Source organism: Geotrypetes seraphini, chromosome 19 (genome assembly GCF_902459505.1).
Source record: "Geotrypetes seraphini chromosome 19, aGeoSer1.1, whole genome shotgun sequence".
NCBI lineage: Eukaryota > Metazoa > Chordata > Amphibia > Gymnophiona > Dermophiidae > Geotrypetes > Geotrypetes seraphini.
The window spans coordinates 36,052,587-36,071,287 of NC_047102.1; the positions used below are offsets into that span (position 1 = coordinate 36,052,587).

The 18,701-nt window shown below is 46.4% G+C and overlaps 1 protein-coding gene across 1 annotated transcript in view; it reads left to right on the top strand.

Moving 5' to 3' along the window:
• Positions 1–18,701, top strand: part of CD81 (CD81 molecule) — a 71,845-nt gene that overhangs the window by 36,376 nt on the left and 16,768 nt on the right. Inside the window, exon 3 of the mRNA XM_033928473.1 lies at positions 12,991–13,088. Coding sequence (XP_033784364.1) covers positions 12,991–13,088 — 98 coding nt within the window. The remainder of the gene's footprint in view (positions 1–12,990; positions 13,089–18,701) is intronic.

An 18,701-nucleotide genomic window follows, 5' to 3' on the forward strand; every position in this document is an offset into this window, starting at 1 on the left:
AATGACACGAGGAAAAAATTTATCACCGTTGCTGAGTAAGAGCCCTTGGGGTAACAGGGTGCAAGTTGCATTTTCCCACCCCCAGTCGAGTGAGGAAGTTCAGTGGGGGTGGAAGTCGTCTGGTCCATCCGACTGGCAGCCTTCAATTTTGTTTAAAAGTTGTTAGGGATAGACTCCCTCCACCGTTGTAGAGGTGAATTCATGTGTGGATTGCTGGTGGAGGAGCGTCCTTGTGCTGCGGCCCATGAAGGGATGGGGGCAGGGGCTTCGGGCTTCACCTCGGGGTCCTCTAGAGCTGGGGGAGCCTGGTTGGGTCCGGGAAATGGGCAGACAATCTCACCTAGTGCCATTTTCAGGTGGGGATGTGAAGCACAGGGGTACAGAGTCCGGGGACCTTTCACTGTCTTCCTGTGAAGCCAGGAAGAAGGGACTATGTCGATCCCAACCTGTGGCTTTTCTCCAGAATTTGTACAGCTCGTGTGGAGAGTGTATCTTATGGACCAGCCTTTTAATCAGCGCCTTCCCTGTTCAAGCCCTTGATGCCTCTGTCCACTCAGACCTGGACAGCTTTCCCTGACACACTGGATACTGTGTTCACCTTAGATGGCCTGGATACTGTGTACAATATGGTTAGCCAAGTGGTCTCCAAGAGTCCTGATGATGTGATGACCCCTCTATCCATCGGCTGTTTAAGCTAGCCTCTGTTCACCATTTTATTGAGTACACTATCCCCTTTCCATTGCAAATGCAAGCAGTGTCTCACTTCTGCTCACCACACAGTTGTTTCCCACATACTCACCTTTATAGGACCGTGTTGGGTCCTGTATCCCTAGCGGACTAGGTCCTTTGGGGCTCTTATGTGGATGGAATTGTTTTATGTGGATGATTTCAGTGTACCTTTGGAACTTTGACACTTTCAAATGAAGTCCATTTGGGAACATCGTCACTCCACAGAGTTTTTTTGGTGTACACTATCATTGAACTGAAACTGGAAGTTCAGCCCTCCACGTTTGTGTACTGTCATGAGTTGTTCTAATACTCTAACATCCATTTTTCTGTTTCATCCAGATCTCGCAGCTCTGGTTACTGAACAGTGGTAGAGTTTCTTTAGGCTAAGACCATGGTTAAGCTTTATCCTATGGCACCAGATTTCCAGCAGCTATCCGAGCAGCCAAAGGTGGATTCAGCGGTGGCACAGGTGACTTAAGTGCACAGCCCTCCTGAGTGAAGGAAGAGTGATGCGGAAAGATTCTCAAGATTGCAGGGTGGACATGGTCTTGAAGCTCTTTGAAGTGGCTTCTTCAGGTATTGAGGCAGCAGCAGCTGCCTCCTTTGCGGTGCGTCATTCGAGGTTGCGCCAAGATACTTTAGTGGCAAATGACCCCAACCCCTAACTGGTACTTGAGGGGGTCCATTATGTGGCAAATGCCTTGTATGACCTTATTCAGGTTATAGGCAAGGTTTTGGCTTATGCTGTTTCTGCTCCGTCACTGGGCTTGGGATTCGTCCTCCAAGATGGGAGGGGCCTTAAACAACTAGGGCCAATCAGAGCCTCAGGCCCCTCCAGTGCATCCCAAGATGCACTGGGGAGGGGAAAGCCCATTTTAGACGACACAGGCAGCTGGGAGGAGGGAGTCCGCATCCCTCCAGGTCATCTATTTTGAGGTAAGGGGGAGGAGGGTCGCTTGCCAGCGGGGGGAGGGGTGTGTGGACGGTTGTGGACGGTGGCAGTTATTTTAGGTAGCGGGAGGTTATGGTGGGGATTTTAGGGCAGCAGGAGAGTGGGCATCTCTGCTGCTGCAGGGGAGGTTGTGGCCAGGATTTTAGGGTAGCAGGATAGTGTCGTTGCCATTCACCACCGCTTCCAGGAAAGGGTGTTGTGATGCAGTGGAGAGAAGGAGCTTTCTCTGACACTGACTGGCACCCCTGAACCAGTCGCTTATTTTTGTCGCTAAAAGCTGCTTTTTGAAAATGGCTCTGCATTTTTTCTTAAGATTACACCGCAGGGCTCATTTCAGTGTTGAAGAGTCCATTTGCATGTCAGTGTTGGAGACTGCTTGGAAACCTCATTAAAGACAGAGATAATCCCTTTTGATAATCCGCTGCTAAACTGCGTACAGGCTAAACCGCCAGAAAACAGTTTAGCGACGGCGTTAAAAGTTTTGAGAATCTGGGCCTTAGTCTTTTGTGCTGCTTCATATCCTTCCAGTGCAGTCGGTAACTGATGGTAAAGCTTTGGCTGCTCCCCCTGAATGCCATTTGCTTATCTTTGCTTAAAAATTGTTGAGCTATTCTCAAGGTCCCAGTTTCTCCTGTTTGCAGGAGCCTGCTCAGTGTACCCAGGGCCTAGAGAAAATGGCCATCCACATCTTGCAGCAGAGAACTCCATCCCCCAAAGAAAAGTCTCAAGTGTTGATGGTTTAATTATTGTTTTGTGTGATAACTAAGTAGCAATGACTCTTATCTCTGTGTTGCTATTATCCATTTGGCCAGATATTTCCTATTTTTAAATATCAAGCGGATGAATATTAACCATAATGCTGGCAGAGATGCTGATCTGTACTTGTATAATCTTTAAATGTAATAATGGCCGTGTGGTAAAGGCTAAGTGGCTCCTTGGGAACATCTTGGTGGTTCTAGTTGTCTTTTAAGCGATGGTCCTTATCAATCACAAAGGATTCCCCATTGAAGGAATTGGTTTCAGCAAATGGAAAGATACTGTTACTAAGCATTGTGTGTCCAGAGTGTGGGCTCTGTCAGATCCTATTTAGAATAAATACATTTGCTGTCTCTTGGCCTAAAGGCCTAAAAGGCTGGGGTGTGCCTGTCTACTTTTTATGCAGTCTGGGCTATATTCTATATTGTACCCCTGGTCCACAGTCGCAGGGGACCCTGTGACCGGCACAGAGGCCGGTGGAAGGGAGACAGGCATAGACTTATTTTTGGTTTTCAATCATGCCTGATGAAGCATATCAACAAAATCCTGGGAAAACCCATCCTCTGCAGCGGGAGCCAACCTCTGCGCTCCAGTTAGGGACTGCTTGGAGGATTTACCAGGTTTATACCCTGAGACACGCTTACCCTGCGCATGCCCCAGGGCCTCCTGATGCCAATTTTGTGGGAGTTGGGGCAGAAGGTGCTAGAAGATCCTCTGTGGAGGTCAAAGGCATCAAAATATGGAAAAATCCATAATGGCCACCAAGGGCCTATTTTGACTAAAAATAGCCCGTGAAAACCACAGAGAACCTCAAAAAATGGAGTGTCGCTGTTCCCCTTTCTCTCTTGTTGTTTTTCTCTACAGAAATTTCTGGCTGCTTTAAGACTTAACTGATGTTCACAGGGAGAGTGATGAGGTAAGAGAGGGAGGGGTTTAAGCCTCTGATGTTTGAGGCTTCCTCCAAAGTCCTGGAGGTGGAAGGGAATAACCCACTGGTCCCAGAATAAAGTGTGAATTTACAAGAAAGAAGATTAGCAAAGGTAAGAACCTAATCTTTCATTTGTGCCGATTCAACAGTCCTGAATTTTCTGGCAAATGTATTCCCCGTGGCAGGGGCACCACAGCAGTAGGGATCGATGGCCACATGGGAAGGAAAAGGATTGTGGATGTAGCAACACCTTTTCAATAGTACCTGAAAGTAAGTTACATTTGCACACAGTATATATTTTCTGGTCCCTGCAGGACTGAGGCATTGGAGGGTTTAGAGACGTGCTGAAGATAACATAGGACTATGATGGGATTTTTATTTATTTATTTTAAAATTTTCTGTACCGTCTAAATCCTAAACGGTTTACATCATAATACATTCATAAATTTATAAAACAAAATAAAAATTCACAAACAAAATAAATAAGTCCTCGGAGAATCAGGCTTCTCCTAGTTCTCAGCTCACTACCCAACCCATTAGGCTGCTTGAGTTAACCACACATTGCAGTAAAATTGATCTCACTGTATGGAAGATGTCTTCCCATCTCTGACATACTCATGCTGGTCCTGGGAGGGTCTGTTTTATCACAGTAAACAGGTGCTTATATGAGAGCCCGTTAAGTGTGTGTATTATGGAACTTGCTATGTCAAATTACCCTCTGATTTGTTCTGAGGCTTGTTTCCAGAGATATTCGGGGCGTGGGTGATGCCTGCTAAGTTGTTTTTTGTATGATGTATAGTTTGTCCATTTACTGTCTTTTTATAACATCTTTGCTGCCAATGGTGGAAGTTCTTCAGATTGGTGGGCTATCAGTGTATGTACTAAGCAAGCCACAAGGAAGCCTGGGAAATTACTAATGCTGAGGGAGACTTCATGTGTATAGTATGGCATCCACTCTCATCCTGTGTCTTAGCTGTACACTTTAGATTAAACATTAAGGCACACTGTTCAGCGTTTTGTTTTCAGGCCCTTATCATAGACACTATCATACCCTGTCCTGTGTTGTAACTACTTTCTGTCGTCTCACCTTCCTTTCTGCTCTTATTTCTAAGAAATGAGTAGCATTATCTAACTTTTACTTAAGATTTGTATCGTGTCTGTTGAAGCTCATTGCCCAGCACACTTTGAATCCTTTCAGATGCTACTGGACCTCTCTTGATATGTCCAAGGCAGCCCAAGGAAGCGAGGTCAACTAGCAATGTGTTCAGGGGGTCATGAGAATGGTTGGGATGTGGCTTTCCTGTGTAAGGAAGCACGTGGGGACGTGACCTGGGAAAGTTAATTCCCTAGGCCTCCCTGATGCTGGAAGAGCTTCAGGGGACGGATTGGAAGACCTATGAACGATGCTGTCTTGCCACACACACAGCACTAAACAAGGGAAGACGCAGGGCAAAGATAGAACAACTGTTGGACCCTTCAAGCGGTTTAATAACAGGAGAGGCTTGAGGAAATGCAGGGGAAATAGGGATAGAAGTTGCTGGTAAACATCATTAGTAAATGCATGTGGGGGAGAGGGACATTGCCCTCCCCCAGGAGGAATTCTTTTTAATTTTGCCAAGCGGGAGATCCCTCACATCCATAAGGAAGTAAGAAATATCAGGAAGTTCTTCCTTTTAAGGGCTTAAGTTTAAATTAAATGAATATTTATAAAATCTTATTTCCAGTGCAATAGGTGAGTCATTCTAGACAAGTGTGAGTGGAAATAAGGGTGTGTCTTATGGAGCGAATACCCCCCCCCCGCCCTCCCTCCCTCGCTGGACGCAGCTGCCTCTCTAGCGACAGAGTGATGCACAAGGCTGCCTGCCTGGTCCCGTGAGAACTCTCGCGGGAAGTGGCGCGGGACCAGGCAGGCAGCCTTGTGTGCCGCTGAAGAAGAGTCAGCCGATTAGACAGACGGGCAGCCTTGTGCACTGCTCTGCCGCTAGAGAAGAAGAGGTAGGGGGAAGCGGTGTGGGAAAAGCCAAACCCACTCTCGTCGGCTTTCACGTTATTAAAATTAGGCATTAAAAATCAGAATAATGTCAAAGGGAGGCCCTCCAAGGAAATGCTTCTTTGTAAACCTGCTGTCACTAGAGAATCTTTTCAGTGAGATGCCAAATGTCCGCCTGCCTTGTCCCCTGTCCCTACCTGGGGAAGGTTTGGGGGGCTGCTTGCCTGCCTTGTCTCCTATCCCTACCTGCCTGCCAGCCACTAGGCCTGCCTGCCCTGTGCTCTGTCCCTGCCTGGGGGGAGGCATGGGAGGCCTGCCTGCCTTGTCCCTACTTGGGGGGGGGGGGCTGCCTGCCTTATCTCCTATCCCTACTTGCCTGTCAGCCACTAGGCCTATCTGCCCTGTTCCTGCCTGCTTGCCAGCCACTAGACCACCAGAGGGGGACAGATTACAGAGCCGGGCAGGAAGAGGGGACAGGGTGCAGAGCTTGGCAAAGAGTTTGGGGTTGGATGCAGAGCCTGGCAGGGAGAATTTGGTTCAGAATGTTGTTGTTTTTTTTTTCTTTTTTTCGTTCTCTAAATCTAGGGTGCGTCTTATGGTCAGATGCATCTTATGGAGCGAAAAATATGGTAAGTTGAGAATCCCTGGAGCATTGGAAAGCCAAACTTATCTATTGACCGAGTTACAGTGGTGCATGCCTTCCAGATTACTAGAACTCTTATCCGAGGAAGCAAACAGGATTCTAATAGAGCAACTGTTGGAGATATTTCCTGATCTTTTTTTTTTTTTTAATAACGTCTGCAAACTCCTGGCCTGTGCCGTGCTATTTGGTCTCGCTACATCCTGCCAACTGTGGCACGCATTGGAGGGTGACTGCCCATGCATATACATACAAACCATTTCAAGTATTACTGAGGAGCAAATTTGAGACACTTTGAGGATAGTATTTTGCCAGACAATATTATGTTTTGGTTCATTTGGACCTATTGGAGGAACAATTTTGTCATTCCTGCATTTTATTTGTAGGTTTGCCCATTAGCAAATCTTATTTATATGGAGTAGTCAGTTTTTGCTGATGTACAGTTACATTTCAAGTGCTCAACTACTTTTGTTTGAGTGTTTACTTGATGTGGCTTGGCAAGAGCTTTATAAATTGAAGCTAAATCCTGCAAAATGTAAAACTTTCTGGCTGAGCTGCAGAAGTACCCTCCCCCCCATCATGGCTGTTGGATAGAGTGCCAAAGCCAGAACTAGAGTCAGATTTCTCAACCGAGAATGGAAACACAATTATCTTCTCTTGTGCAAACATCTTTTATCTTTCCTGCTTTATCTGTTGCCTTTTATGAAGAAATTCGCCCAAAGGGCTGTACAACTTGACAAAAAACCTTAACTTTTGTTAACAGCAGAACAAGAGTAAAATGATCCAAATATAAGCATAAGTACAGTCAACAGGGTAAATGTTATGTTGACGAATCCTAGTGATAGGTGTAACTGAGGGCCTCTGTGTTAGAAATGCAGGGGCCCAGGGCAGAAACCAGGGAAAGGCCCCCAAAGCCTGCCTGCCAAACATGCCTTCTTTTAGCTTGAAGGTCCCTGAAAGCAACAGTCTGCAAAATCCGAGATGGTGGCAACAACAGCAGAACAGCCAAAGGGAGCTGCTGATCTTGTTTGACCTTGGAACGCTGCTTTCTTTAGGACTACACTGCTATAACCTTGGAGATACTATTTCTGGACACCTCTTGGTTTCCTTGAGCTCCTGATGCAATACTTGTGTGGGTGAAACACGGCCTGTGTCAAGTCTTCTGTAATTGTCCGTCTTTTCCACAGGAATAAAGTTTTGTTGAAGTTTTGATGTCCCTTTGGCTTATTTAGTCTGTTACTGTAACTTATACTCCATCACGTTCGCAACGTTCACTGGGTTCCAACAGACTTGTTCTTCCTTCCCTGAGAATGACCCACTATGAAGCTACGCGCTCCTCAACTTACTTTTTCTTCCACCTTTTATTCAGGCTGCGCAGCCTTTTTTATAGTTTAAATCACATTTAAAGACTTTTTTCAGAAAGCTTTTAATATTATGGTGTAATCTGAATGAAATTCAAGGCATTATTATGTTTCATTAATGATGTTTTAATTATTTGTATATTGTTATTTTGATTGTTACGAGTGTTTCTTGTTTGATTTGTATTATCTTATATTATTGGTGTGCCTTTTTCATTTGATTTCATTTCTGTAAGCCGCTTTGACCTTTTGCATTAAGCGGGATATCAAATGAAAAATAAACATATTTTCATTTCAATTGCATGTTTGTTGAAAGAAAATAAGGTATTCTTAAATGTTAAAACTTGAAATGATGTTAATTGGATAGGTTTGAGCAAATTCCTGATACAATTATACCATAAGACAGTGTCTTATATTAATTCTGGATCCAAAAAACGCACTAGGGCTTTCGGGGATGTCTTATTTTTTTTCATGTATAACAATCATCTCTCCCTTCCTCTCCTCCACCCCAATTCTTCCTTTTTCCTTCCCCCCTCCATGTGCAGCATCTTTCCTCCCCTTCCCCTGTGCAGCAGAACCCCACCGACCCTCCCACCGTGAGACTGACATTCCTCCGCTCCGAGGCCAAATCAGGCAGCACTAGTGTCGGGGAGTGTCAGGTACATTCTGAGGGGGAGGGGGCGGCTTCAGGGGTTGATCTTAACTAGGGCTTGTTTTTGGGGCTTAACTAGGGCTTATATTAGCAGCATCTTTAATAATTATGTTAGGGCTTATTTTCGGGATAGATCTAATTTTGGGGGGAAACAGGGTATGTATGTATAGGGAAATCTATTTGGTTTCACAAGTTTGTAATTTAGGAGTGACTTTTAGGTAACACAGCGAACCATAAATTAGAAAGTTGTCCAAGGTTCATTTTTCAGATTGTGAAGGGTTGCATCATGTTGATAATTTATAGTCTTGCGATTAGCGGCTTGGACTTCTGCTACAATGCTCTGTTCTTGGGTTTGTGAAGATACAATATTGGGGCACTGCAGTGTGCTTTTTATCTGGTTTATGCTGTTTCTACACTGGACGCCCGAGGGAAAAAGATTGCATTTGAAATCATACTTTAATATACAAGGCATTGAAAGAAGATGGAATATTACTTGAGTACAGAATAGAGCATTGAGGTCTGAAGGGTGTACAGGTTGTTCCAACATTGAGGAAAATTCGTTTTGAAGAGAGGTATTTTCATTTGCAGGACCTGTACTAAGGAACTTGCGCCTTTTTGTAAATTAGGTTAATGAAGGGTACTAGCAAATAAATCTTTTTTTTTTTTTTTTTTATGGTTAAAAATGAATGTATTTATTTAGCAAATCTTTTTAAAAGGAAGACTATGGGCTCCTTTTACTAAGGTGCGCTAGCGGGCTTAGCACGCGCTAAACGCTAACGCCTCCAGAGAGCTTGCGTTAGTATTTTTCGTTTAGCGCGTGCTAAAAACGCTAGCGCACCTTAGTGAAAGGAGTAGTGTGTTAGATCCAGGCTGTCGCATTTATCTCATGAGGGGAGCAGGATGAGTTGTGTTTTATTGTACATGTAAATTTGATGCCTTTCATTAGGTGACCTTTTTTTATGTACGTATTTTTGGCATCCGCTTAGGCAATTAGGTGGACTATAAATTGTTTAGACCTTAGGGAAATCGCATTTGTATCTCCAAACATTCAGCAAAGTAAAACCATGGCAATGTCGGGTAGCATGGAGTCATGTGCTCACCGTAAGATCCCCTTCGTCCAAACAGAGCGCTTAAATAGATTATTTTAATAGGTAAGAAACGTGTAGCCACCCCTTGGATGGATAGTCTGACATCACAAGCATGACCCTGGAACTGTAAAAGCTTCACTACAGCTTGGAAAATTGAGGGGGGGGGGTTTGATATAAGAGAAGGAGGAGCTTGCCCAATATTAGCGAAGAAAAGAGAGATAAAGATGCAGTCATTGACAGGGATATGAATTAAATTCATATCCTGAGATTTCTCTCGTCTCCTTCCCTGTTTCCCTGAAAATAAGACCTAGCCCAAAAATAAGCCCTAGTTAATATTGATCCCCGAATGTCCCCGACACTAGTGCTACCTGATTTGCTGAAAAAAATTGGATTTGTCGATTCAGCAACCTCCACCCCCTGCTACTTTAGGAGGCCTCGGAGCGGAGGTATGTCAGTCTCAAGGTGGGAGGGTCGGTGGGGTTCTGCTGCACAGGGGGATGGGAGGGGAGGAAAGAAGCTGCACATGGGGGGGGGGGGGTTGAAAGAAAGAGGAAGAAATCGGGTGGAGAAGAGGAAGAGAGATATGATTGTTGAACATGAAAAAAATAGGACACCCCCCGAAAATAAGCCCTAATGCGTTTTTTGGACCCCAAATTAATATAAGACACTGTCTTATTTTTGGGGGAACACGGTAGTTCAGTGCCTTTTTTTTTTTTTTTTTATTTATAAGATTTTACATTATTATCAAGCATAACTTGTACAGAAAGTATAATCAAGAAAATATAACATTTAGGTTGACTTCCAATCCTAATAATGGATCAAAGGAAAAAAGAAAACATTCCTTATCTTAATCACACACTAGTCCTCAATTGGGATCCAAGGTTAACGAAAAGAGTACCGTAATTAAATTGAAGAAAAAAATTTTAGAAAGAAAATTACTGAATCTGTGCTGATGCAGAGCTAATTATCACTTAGGTACAGTTGGTATTCCACACTCAAGACGTTTCAGAGAAAGAAAAGCAATCAAATGAGCTGGTTCTACAAAAACATATTTAAAAGATCGATATCTGATGACACATTTACATGGATATCTAAGAAAGAAAAAAGCTCCAATCTGAGTCACACCTGGCTTCAACATTAGGAATTCCCTTCTTCTCTTCTGAGTCTCCCTAGAGACATCAGGAAATATTTGAATATGGAGACCCAGGAAGTCCTTAGACCTATTTTTAAAGAAAAGTTTAAGTATCCAGTCCTTATCTGGAGCCAAAGCTACAGTCAGTAAGAGAGTGGCTGGGATAGCCAATTCTCTATCTGATTGTTCCAATAAAGTGGAAACGTCCAAGGGTACTTCCTGCGATGTTCCTTCATCTTCTTTCTTTTGAGGATCCTGATTTTTTGTAGGCAAATAATATACTCTTGTAAAAGGTGGTAAAGAATCCTCAGGTATTGTTAATATCTCCAGAAAGTAGCGCTTTATCATTTCTCGTGGAGAAATTGATGAAATTTTTGGAAAGTTAATTAAGCGCAAATTATTAGCCCGAGTCTTATTTTCAAGATCTTCCAATTTTGTTTTCATAATTAAATTATCTTTAACAAGTAGATCTTGATTACTTTTAATTGTTTTAAGTTCCTTGTTTTCTTCTTATATTTCGGGCTTCAACAGTACCATATCTTGCTTTAATAAATTGATTTCTCCTTTCTGGTTTTTTATCTCTTGATCCAATTGTTTTATTTGCGGATTAAGGGAATTCCCTAATTTAGATACTAAATCCCATAGAGAGTCTAAAGTGACTTCAGAGGGCTTATCAGGAGGAATAAAAGTAACTTGTGTCTTTAAATATTGTTCATTCGAGTGCTTTACCTCTCTGGTGTCCTGAGTTTCTTCAGCCAACGTTGTCCCAGTCGCTGGTTCCTTCCAGAGGAGAGAATCACTCTGGGTTGTTCCCTGTAGCGAGCCCTCCAACAAACTGGCCTCTCGGGGGGAGAACACTTCCTCTTTGGGTGAGCTGGCTCCCAGCGCTTGTGGCTGAAGCGGAGGCGTCCTGACGTCGGGGCTCAGCGTGATGTCAAGCCCTTGAGGAGACCCCGCGGCACTACTCTCTGCCGGGACACTCACAGGGCGATTCCCCGACGTTTCCTGCTCGCTCAGAAGTTGCCGAAAAATGTCGTTAACCGTAGGCAACGGGGCTACCGAGCGTCGGGAGGCTCCACTGACACTTCTGCCCCTTCGTTTCGGCATTTTGATCGACGAAACTTAAGGTAAATTGACTTTCAACGGCGTCCTCACAGCAATCAGATACCAGTAGCAGCCATTTTGAATCCAGCCAGTTCAGTGCCTTTTAATCTTTACGATGACGGCAGCCAGGGGTACTTTCCTGAAAATGAAGGATATCTCCCTTGAAGTGAATCAAGGTTTTATGTAATGGTATATTATACAATTCAGCTAACACAGTGTGTCCTTTTGTTCAGTGGTGAAGTCACTGAGTGCATGATCTCCTTTACAGCTAAGCTTGTTGAAATGAATCCATATAAACAACTTGCATTCCGCCAGTCTAAAATTCTAAGCGGGTTGCAACAGACACAGGAAAGCGTGCAACATTAAAATGGAAGAGTGTGTTTATTTGCAATGTGTCTTCAGGCGTTTGCATTCGTAAGAAGTGACATGAGCAGGAGTTAAATGCTTTTAGTGACTGTATATTAAGGCAGACGTGGATTGCTGCATTACTAGCAATATTAATATAGGGATGTATTAATTGAACATGAATAAATAAGGAGTGACCTAGTGGTGAGAGCAGTAACTGAGGACCAGAGAAGCCTAGGGACAAACAGATTGTAAGCCCTCCGGGGACAGGGACGTACCCTACTTTATGTAACTCGCCTTGAACCTCTACAGAAAAGACATGGGCTAAATTTGAATAAATAGTAGTAATTATCCTGTAAAAATGCTGAGGGGGGTCTCCCTTTGAAAATGAAACTGAACCCCTGAACTGGCAAGCTCCTCATTGTTAGAAGGTTACCCCCTTAATATTTGCTGAGGGACACAAAACGTCATCAGTGTCGGTAGCAGAATTTAATCTCTCTTGGGCATGCAACTCGATTATAGGGGTCTGGTCCAGTAAATGTAGCTTCTGGCTGCTGTGAAGGGCGATGATGGAGCTTGAGCAGGATCAGACTTTACTGATCTGTGGATAAACAGTTTGAGATGTAGTGATGGAAAGTGAATTTTTATATTGTTAACACATCATAGGATTTAATGCAGCAGGAAATGTCCTGATCTTCATACCTTCCTTTTTTTTCTTTTATTTTTTAAATAAGAACATAGTCAAGCTCTTAATCATGCTTCCCAAAACATTCAGCCAGTTTTCAATAAGGGACGGGGGGGGGTTAAAATGCCTCTGCCCTCCACCCCTCCAGATTCAGATCTGGACTTGATAAATGATTATTTCCCCTGTGCAAAGAACAGGTAAGATTCAAACAAATAAAATAAAAAATGAGGCCAAGGATTTCTCCTATTCCAGAGGATTATGCATCTCTACCAAGGTGTCTCTTCCCCCCCCCCCCCCCACACACAGTATTTGAATGAAGGCAATGCAGAAAAACTGGGACTCCGGCAGACAAGGGGCTTTCCAAGAGCCGAAGGAATGACGTCAAATGGTGTTTATTATAATCCAAACATGCACAGGGTTTTTATTTACTGTACATGTTTAGATTATAATAAACACCATTTGACTTCATTCCTTCAGCTCTCGGAAGGCGCCTTGTCCGGTCCCACTGTTTTTCTCCATTGCTTCTGTTTTTGTGGGCCTCTTCTGGTGGACTCTGGCTTATGAATGAAGGGCTGCATAAATGCTGTGTTGGGGTGTTTTGTTCATCTACCTTTCCTTTCTCCCCATTCAGGGATCTACATCTTGATTGCTGTTGGTGCCGTGATGATGTTCGTGGGCTTTCTGGGCTGTTACGGAGCAATTCAGGAGTCGCAGTGCCTGCTGGGAACGGTAGGATATCAGCTCTTGACTGGTGGATGGAAGTGTGCAAGATTCCACATGCATAAGTTGGTTCTTAGAAGCTCAATGTTTTACAGTGTTTCTGTCCTTTGATTTATTTGTCACATGCCAGTCTGGCCTAATTACAACACGTTTAAATGGGCACCATGGCCAAGCAAAAGGCTGTCTACCTTTTTTTTTTTTTTTTTACTCTTTCCAAACTGATAATGGATTTTATTAGAGTCCAGTTCCCAAGTTGCTGTCATCTATGTTCTAGAGCAGGACTGCCCATGTCCAGGCCTCGAGATCTACTGACAGGCCAGGTTTTCTGGATATCCGCAATGAATATGCATGAGAGAGATTTGCCTGCACTGCCTTCTTGATGTGGAAATCTCTCTCATGCATATTCATTGCGGAAATCCAGAAAACCTGGCCTGCCAGTAGATCTCGAGGACCGGACTTGGGCAGCCCTGTTCCAGAGGCTTTCAGTTTCCAGTTTTTCTCAGCCATCCACCAAAGTGGTCATTTTCTTGATTTGCTATTTGTTCTCAGTAAGATTGGGGGGTCGGTGTTGGCCAGACCATTATCTGGTGGTCGTTGAACTTTGAACGTTTACAATAGCAGCATAATAGTTGCAATCCCTGGCAGATATTTCTACCGGATTTCATCTTTAAAAATGAGAGCTTGCATGGCTAAAAAATGAAGTGAAAGAGGCTATTAGAGTAAAAACAAGATCCTTTAAAGAATGGAAAAAGGATCCAGATGAAGAAAATAAGACGAGATGGATATAAAGCATATCTCTTCTCCTTTTTGTACAATCCCTCTGGAGGCTGAACTAGAGGGTTCTTGTATGTCTGATAGCTTCTGCTGCAGGATAACTAAAAGATGATTCCTTCCCTTTGGCCTACCTGCCCGGGAGCTTCCTGTCTTGCTGTTTTGATCCTGCAGCTTCTCTGCATGGTTGAAATCAGTTAATTCTGCTCGTGATTTGTGTTCATTTCCTAGTCCTTTTTTTTATTTATTTCACGGGTTTACCAATGTGCTGCTAATCAACTCTGAACGAGTGATCCTTCAGCGGGAGATCGCAGACATTTTAAATTTTGTCTGCTTCTGGAGGATGCTCTGTAAGCCTGAAACTTCAGTAAGCCCTCTGGACAGCCTGCAGATTGGATCAGGTTTCCAGGATTGGGAGCCATCTTTCCCCTGGTTCGTCCACAAAGGGGTAGAGCGCAGACTACTGCAGTTCCGAGGAGGTAAGCCGGGATCAGAACCGCGCCACATGTCTTCCCTGATTTCCCCGAGGGGTCCTGGTGGTCGTAATTTGAGGTGACAGGGAAGGTGAGGCGGCCAGAAGACCTGATAAAATCCAGTTTAATCAGCTCCTGAGGTACTGATCTCCCTGTGCTTGCACTGTGTATTACTGGCTGCCATTGAAATGTATTGCAGCACATGTCTATGTGGTGTCAGTGAGTCACAGAGTTTGCCGATTATCCCAGGACAAGCAGGCAGCATATTCTTAACACATGGGTGACGTCACCGACGGAGCCCTCGGTACGGACCTTTTAACTAGAAGTTTCTAGTTGGCCGCACCGCGCGTGCGCGAGTGCCTTCCCGCCCGACGGAGGAGTGCGTGGTCCCCAGTTTCTTCGTTTCCGCGGAGCGAAGAAGACGCGTGTATTTTTTCAACGGCCGTTGAAATCACTTTTTGCCTTCCCGCTCGCGCTTTTGTTATATTTTTTTCTTCCTCTACCTTCGGGTTTCCTTTTTCTTTCAATTGCAAAAAAAAAAAAAAAAAAAAAAAACTTTGATTTTTATTGTTTCTTTCGTTTTTGCCCCGGCGGGGCCTGTTGCCATTATACAGGCCTCGGACTTCGATTTTGCGGAGGCTATCTTCCCCTTCATGCCCCCGCAGGTCGGTTTTAAGAAGTGCCAGCGGTGTGCACGCCCGATCTCCGTTTCTGACCCACACAATTGGTGTTTGCAGTGCCTGGGTCCGGAGCATCGGGCAGATTCCTGCACCCGCTGTGCCACTTTACAAAAACGTACTCTTAAAAACCGAAGAATCCAGCAAACCCTGCTCTTCGGCTCCGAGTCGGCGATGGATTCATCACCCTCAGCGGCGGTACCGCAGAAATCGGCACCGTCCAGCTCGACACCGACCGATCCCGCATCGGCGCCACTGGCGCCAGGTAAGCCGGCTAAGAAGCCTTCCTCTTCCCTCGAGCGCCCTCCAGCTACGGTGACGACACCGTCCATACCGGCATCGCACCGGTCCCGTAAACGCTCCGCCCCGATAACGGTGAGTGCCTCGTCATCGGCCTCCTCATCGCCGGGGCGTGGAGCGGCATCCAAGGAACCGAAGAAAAAGAAAGCGGTTCCGATGCCACCCCTGGATGACCGTATCTCGGCCATCCTACAAACTCAGCTTCAGGAGCAGTTGAAGAAACAGCTTGAACAACTGCTACCCTCTATCCTGGCACCGCTCCTTCCGGTACCAGACCGGCCCGAGCCCCGCACCGAGCCCCCGGTGTCCACTCCTTCGGTACCGGTAAACACCTCGATGCCGATCCTTTCGGCACAACAACTTCCTGATGATCCTGTGGTTCATTCTCGAACCACAGTGGATCCTGCTCGGCACCAGGCGGTACGGCACTCTTCTCGGGACCGAGAACGACGCCGATCGTCCTCCCCTGGTGCCGTTTCGGTGCGCTCTGGTAAATCTTTGTCCAAAACTCACCACACCGCACCCTCCACCCCGGTGTCCCGACACGCACCAGAGGTCAGGGATCCGGATTTATGGGAGGAGACTCCTCTCGGTACCGAGGAGGATCCCTCCTCATCTGATGAGGAACCATCGGCGCCTGATGCCTCCTCTAAACCTGAGCAGTCCTCTTTTTCTAAATTTCTGAGGGAAATGTCTGCTGCTCTGTCACTTCCCCTTGAATCTGACTCCAAAAAGTCCCAAGCCTTTTTAGAAGCCTTAGACTTTGAGCAACCTCCTAAAGAGTTCCTCAAACTTCCCGTACATGACATCTTACGGGAGACATTCTACAAAAATTTGGAAAATCCCCTCACGGTACCGGGAGCTCCCCGTAAACTGGACAACCTTTACCGTGTCATCCCTATTCCAGGATTCGACAAATCTCAATTGCCCCATGAGTCCCTTCTGGTGGAATCCACCTTAAAAAAGACTCAGGGCTCCAGTGTCTATGCCTCTACCCCTCCTGGCAGAGAAGGTAAGACCATGGACAAGTTTGGCAAGAGGCTTTACCAAAATGCCATGCTTGCCAACAGGGCAAACAACTATTCCTTCCATTTTTCCTTTTATCTCAAACACTTGGTCCAACAGCTGTCTGCCCTCCAGAAGTACCTTCCTGAGCGCAAGGTCCCGCTATTCCAGCAGCACATATCTGGCCTTCTCCAAATGCGCAAGTATATGGTCCGCTCGATCTACGACTCCTTCGAGCTCACCTCTCGGGCCTCTGCCATGGCTGTAGCCATGCGTCGCTTGGCCTGGCTCAGAGTCTCCGACCTGGACATCAACCACCAGGACCGCCTGGCCAACGCCCCCTGTCTCGGGGATGAGCTTTTTGGAGAGTCACTGGATTCCACCACCCAGAAACTCTCCGCCCATGAGACTAGGTGGGACACCCTAATCAAGCCGAAAAAGAAGGCTCCACCTGCTCGACCCTATCGGCCTCAATCATCCTACCAGCGGAGGTTCTCAGCCAGGCCACTCAATCCGCCTCCCCAACAATCTCGGCGACCCCGTCAACAGCAGCACCATGCCCAGGCTCGGTCTCAGGCCACCCAACCCTCCAAGCCTCCTCAGCCTGCTAAACAATCTCAGCCCTTTTGACTCTTCTCTCCAGGGCATAGCCAGTCATCCACCCTCGCTACCTCTTCCACAGCCTATCGGGGGTCGTCTCACCATTTTCTCAAGCCGTTGGGAAGTCATCACGTCGGACCAGTGGGTCCTCAACATCATCCGCCACGGCTACTCTCTCAACTTCCAGACTCTGCCTCCGGACAACCTTCCCGTAGAGTCTGCTTCAAACTCATCTCAAACCCCCCTCCTCCTGAGGGAGGTTCAATCCCTCCTCCTTCTCAATGCCATCGAAGAAGTACCTCCAGATCAAAGGGGGCAGGGATTCTACTCCCGCTACTTCCTGGTACCCAAAAAGACGGGAGACCTCCGTCCCATTCTCGATCTAAGGGACCTCAACAAGTGTCTGGTCAAGGAGAAGTTCAGAATGCTCTCCCTTGCCACACTCTATCCTCTTCTTTCTCAACACGACTGGCTATGTTCCCTGGACCTCAAAGAGGCCTACACTCACATCTCCATCAATCCACATTCTCGCCGCTACCTGCGATTCCAGGTACTGCACCACCACTATCAGTACAAGGTGCTACCGTTCGGCCTCGCCTCCTCACCCAGGGTCTTCACCAAGTGCCTCATAGTGGTAGCGGCCTTCCTCAGGTCTCACAACCTCCAGGTGTTCCCCTATTTGGACGATTGGTTGGTGAAAGCACCTACGTCTCCACTTGTGCTACAGGCTACTCATCACACCATCTCTCTCCTCCACCTCCTGGGGTTCGAGATCAACTACCCCAAGTCGCATCTGCTTCCCACCCAGCGACTTCAATTCATTGGAGCAGTTCTGGACACCACGCTAATGAGGGCTTTTCTCCCCTCCGATCGCAAGCAGACCCTGCTCCATCTCTGCCGTCAGGTACTCTTGCATCCCTCCATTCCTGCTCGACAGATGATGGTCCTCCTGGGTCACATGGCCTCGACAGTGCATGTCCTCCCTCTGGCTCGTCTCCACCTTCGTACACCTCAGTGGACGCTCGCCAACCAGTGGTCACAGACTACGGATCTTCTTTCTCATCCCATCTCTGTGACATCATCTCTTCAGCAATCTCTCCAATGGTGGTTGAACTCCTCAAATCTTTCCAGGGGTCTACTTTTCCATCTGCCCCCCCACTCTATGATCATCACCACAGATGCGTCCCCCTACGCGTGGGGAGCTCACCTGGGAGATCTACGCACCCAGGGACTTTGGACCCCACAGGAGCGTCGTCATCACATCAATTTCCTGGAACTCAGAGCCATTTTCTACGCCCTCAAGGCTTTCCAGCATCTTCTCTGTCCTCAAGTCCTCCTCCTATGCACAGACAATCAAGTCGCCATGTACTACATAAACAAGCAAGGCGGCACCGGATCTCGCCCCCTTTGTCTGGAGGCTCTGCGCATCTGGACCTGGGCCACGGACCGCAATCTCTTTCTCAGGGCGGTCTACATCCAGGGCGAACAGAACTCTCTGGCCGACAATCTCAGCCGCATCCTTCAACCTCACGAGTGGACGTTGGACCCTCCGACTCTACTCTCCATCTTTGCTCGATGGGGCACTCCGCAGGTGGACCTCTTTGCAGCACCTCACAACCATCAGCTGCCCCAATTCTGTTCCAGACTCTTCTCTCCTCACCGTCTGGCCCCGGATGCATTCCTGCTCGACTGGAGGGATCGCTTCCTCTATGCCTTCCCTCCACTTCCTTTGATGTTGCGGACCTTGTCCAAACTCCGCAAGGACAATGCCACCATGATCCTCATCGCCCCTCGGT